Source organism: Haliaeetus leucocephalus, unplaced genomic scaffold (assembly GCF_000737465.1).
Source record: "Haliaeetus leucocephalus isolate CR32 unplaced genomic scaffold, Haliaeetus_leucocephalus-4.0 Scaffold406, whole genome shotgun sequence".
Taxonomy (NCBI): Eukaryota; Metazoa; Chordata; class Aves; order Accipitriformes; family Accipitridae; genus Haliaeetus; species Haliaeetus leucocephalus.
The window spans coordinates 959,789-962,943 of NW_010972842.1; the positions used below are offsets into that span (position 1 = coordinate 959,789).

The following is a 3,155-nucleotide window of genomic DNA, read 5'->3' on the forward strand; positions in this document are numbered from 1 at the left end:
AGGTGGTGGGGGCGGGGTGGCAGGCAGAGGAAATCAAACCTGATATCAACAACGAGAACAGACTTTCCTGAACCAGTTCAGAATTGTGTTTTCTCTTTGTACAAACCCAGACACATAAATGTAGTATTCACATATACGTGCATGTTTTTCTCCAGTACAATACCAGCTCCTTGAAAGCCAACAGCAGCTTTCTAAAGAGACAATGCAGTAGTTCACAACTGAAGAATGGACTCATGGCCTAGTGACACTTGGAGAAATCTCAGGACTGTCACCTTGGAAACTTCATCTCTTGAGTTTTCTAGAAGCAGAAAATGTCCCTTTATATTACCCTGTGCAGTTATACATTAGCAGTTGTGGGCAGGGCAAGAAGTTTTTCTACAGTTATGAGGTGAGTGTCTGAGTCTCCATACTATGCCCTGCTCCACTGGGCATTCATTTCCCTCTGCTCTGCTGAACACCAGGGTTACAGAACAGCCAACTTCTAAACTCAGACTTTGAGTTCAGAAGAGCAGGAGAATGGCAACTTATCTGGGGACAATGTAGCAATTCCTGCTTTCTTCTGGCCAGTGTTCTTGGAACTTCCTACCCAACAGGCAGGTTAGCCATCATTAGTCCATCGTGTCTACCTCCATTTGGCAGGCAGTAAATAGGTACAAGTCACTACAAAATAAAAAGTTAACATAAGGTAGCAAGCAAATTTTGTAAAAGGACTCAAGTTATTTCAGCCCAGGGCATAAGACGACAGGGGTGAGAACCACAACATGTAGTTAAATAACCCATTACTGCTGATGGACTAAAAAACTGACATGGACATCTCCACCTCAAGACAAGTTTCTCTTAAAGGCCAAGTAGTTTGCTGGTTTTGATAAACTTTACTGGAAACTTCCCATAATGTTCTTCCACCTTTCAAGAAAGGGGGAAGTTGGCAAAAAAAAGAGAGAAGTAAAAGATAAGAAAACAAACAGGTTGAGAACAGGAATTAAAGGATGGAGGCTGAAGACATGCAGCTACTGCAGAGTTGACATGAACTGTTACTCATTCGTTCCAGTATACAATATCTGAAGTTTTAACTAAATATCGGTTGTCAAAAAAGAAGGAAAGAATTTAGTACCGAACACACTCATACACAGCAAAGCTTCCCAGTTCTCCCTGCATTGACTTGTCACAGATCCTTGTCTGTTCTCTTGGGAAATGAGCTTCATCCAAGTTATAAAGAGAAAGAAGGTGATTAGGAGATGTGAACAAAGGAGGAGAGACAGAGGAAGAACAGAAGTAGTTTTCTGAACATACGTATAGTAGAAACAGAGAAAACTTGAAGTTCTTCACACCACAAACATCTCTTTGCAGTATTAATACTAAAGCTGAACAGCACAGAAAATACAAATTACTTTCTACAAACAGAGCTTTGCTAGTTTCTTTTGTGGCACTAGCTTCCATGTCTGAACAGGTTCAGAAAAGTCTTCAGGATTCTTTGAAGTTGATGAAGGAGAAGAGTAAAAGATGAACAAAGAAAAATATGACAACAGTAGTCAAATAAATTTACAACACACACAACTACCCAATAATTACAGTGCATTTCAAAGCAGATGTTCAGCAGCTACAAGTTCACTCAAACCAAGACTCCACTACCAGCAGAATTTTATCAGTATTTCACAGGACATATTAATTCTCTCTTTAGATGGAGAAATTGTGAATAGGAATGCTCTATCTTCCACAAATATGCATCTCTCCCCTCTTGGAGTTCAAAAAAAACTTTCAGCAAACAAGCTCTGTGACACCGTCAAGTTTAAATTTTGAATTGCACTTAGAAAATATAAGCAAATCTACTCAAGAAGCTTGTTTTCATTACATACACACAATCACACAAGGGGGACAACCCTGTGCACACAACTAGCTTCTAAAGACAGTGATAGTACTTAGCTACACCCATCTATATACTGATGGCCTAATGTTGACTGGGGACTGAGATATGTAGATTCTCCAAACCAGGACCCTCATCCAGGTGACTTTATCATGTAGTAACATCACTCGGAGAAAGTTGTAACTCAGGGCTAGCCTGCTTCACTAGGATTCAGCCTTGACTTAACAGGTAGCCTTCCACACTGCACAGCTACTTCTGTATCTGAGTCAGTTTCTAGCCTGCACATTGGAAAAGCATTCGGGTATAGAAAAATGCATATTCATACTTTAAAATAAGTTACTACCCTTAAATGTAACAATTCAGGAATACACACCATGCACGTCCATATAACACGCATTTCAAATGACTAGTTTCCATATATCAGTGACGGTTATGTACAGATTTACCCATGTTCGTATACAAAGCCTCTTCTGCCTTTATCAAATAGTGCCATTACAAATACCGTAAAGAATTTCTTACTAGAAGAAGTCATTGCTTAAGTGCTGCATTTAATTTCAAAAGCACTAGAAGCAAAGATTGAGAGGTGCATCCCACATGAAGTCAGTTTTACATATGAAGTTTTAAATAGCAAGTTTTAGAAAGAGATCCTAGACAACTGGATTATCTATCACTTTCTGTTACTTATCCTTCGCTTCTTGCCAGTTTGACTCCAAAGAAACTAGTCAATATGCCTTTAAAAGAAAAAAAAAACCACAACCCTAAGTTTCTGTCTGGGGAGTGTAATCCATACAAACGCTGACAACACACTTGTAATGAGCTAGTCACGTCAAAGGTCGGAAATTAATCTGCAGCATATCCACAAACAGCATTCCGGCCGCATGCAATTTAGTTTTCACCCACACCTACATAGGCACGGCACACACCTGAACACAACTGTTAGATCTCGGGTTTGGGGTTTTTTTTTGAGGGGGGGATACTGGTTTTTACTTTCAGGACAGGACAGGGGTACCCACTTGGCTACCTGGGGAACAAACTGCAGCGCCTTAATTAGCGTCGGGCGCAGAGGAGAAGTTTTTTGTTCCGCCCGAGGGCCCGGCGGCAGGAGGTCATCCCGCAGGCAGCTCCCCCCGCCCGTCACCTCACGCACCCCCCACCTCCGAGACGAGCCGAGGGAGCCCAGGCGGCAGGAGCCGGGAGGGGCCCACCCCCGCGCACGGCGGGCCCGCGGCAGGTAGGCTCGGCGGGCTGCCTCCACCTTACCTTTTTCACTTTACTCTCCAGGTCCATGCTGCCG

General features: G+C 42.5%; 1 protein-coding gene across 1 annotated transcript in view; it reads right to left on the bottom strand.

The window, feature by feature from the left end:
• Positions 1-3,149, bottom strand: part of TES (testis derived transcript (3 LIM domains)) — a 27,422-nt gene extending 24,273 nt beyond the window's left edge. The window contains exon 1 of the mRNA XM_010573997.1: positions 3,122-3,149. Within this exon, the coding sequence (XP_010572299.1) occupies positions 3,122-3,148 (27 nt within the window). The 5' untranslated portion in view covers position 3,149. The remainder of the gene's footprint in view (positions 1-3,121) is intronic.
• Between the last annotated feature and the right edge of the window lie 6 nt (positions 3,150-3,155).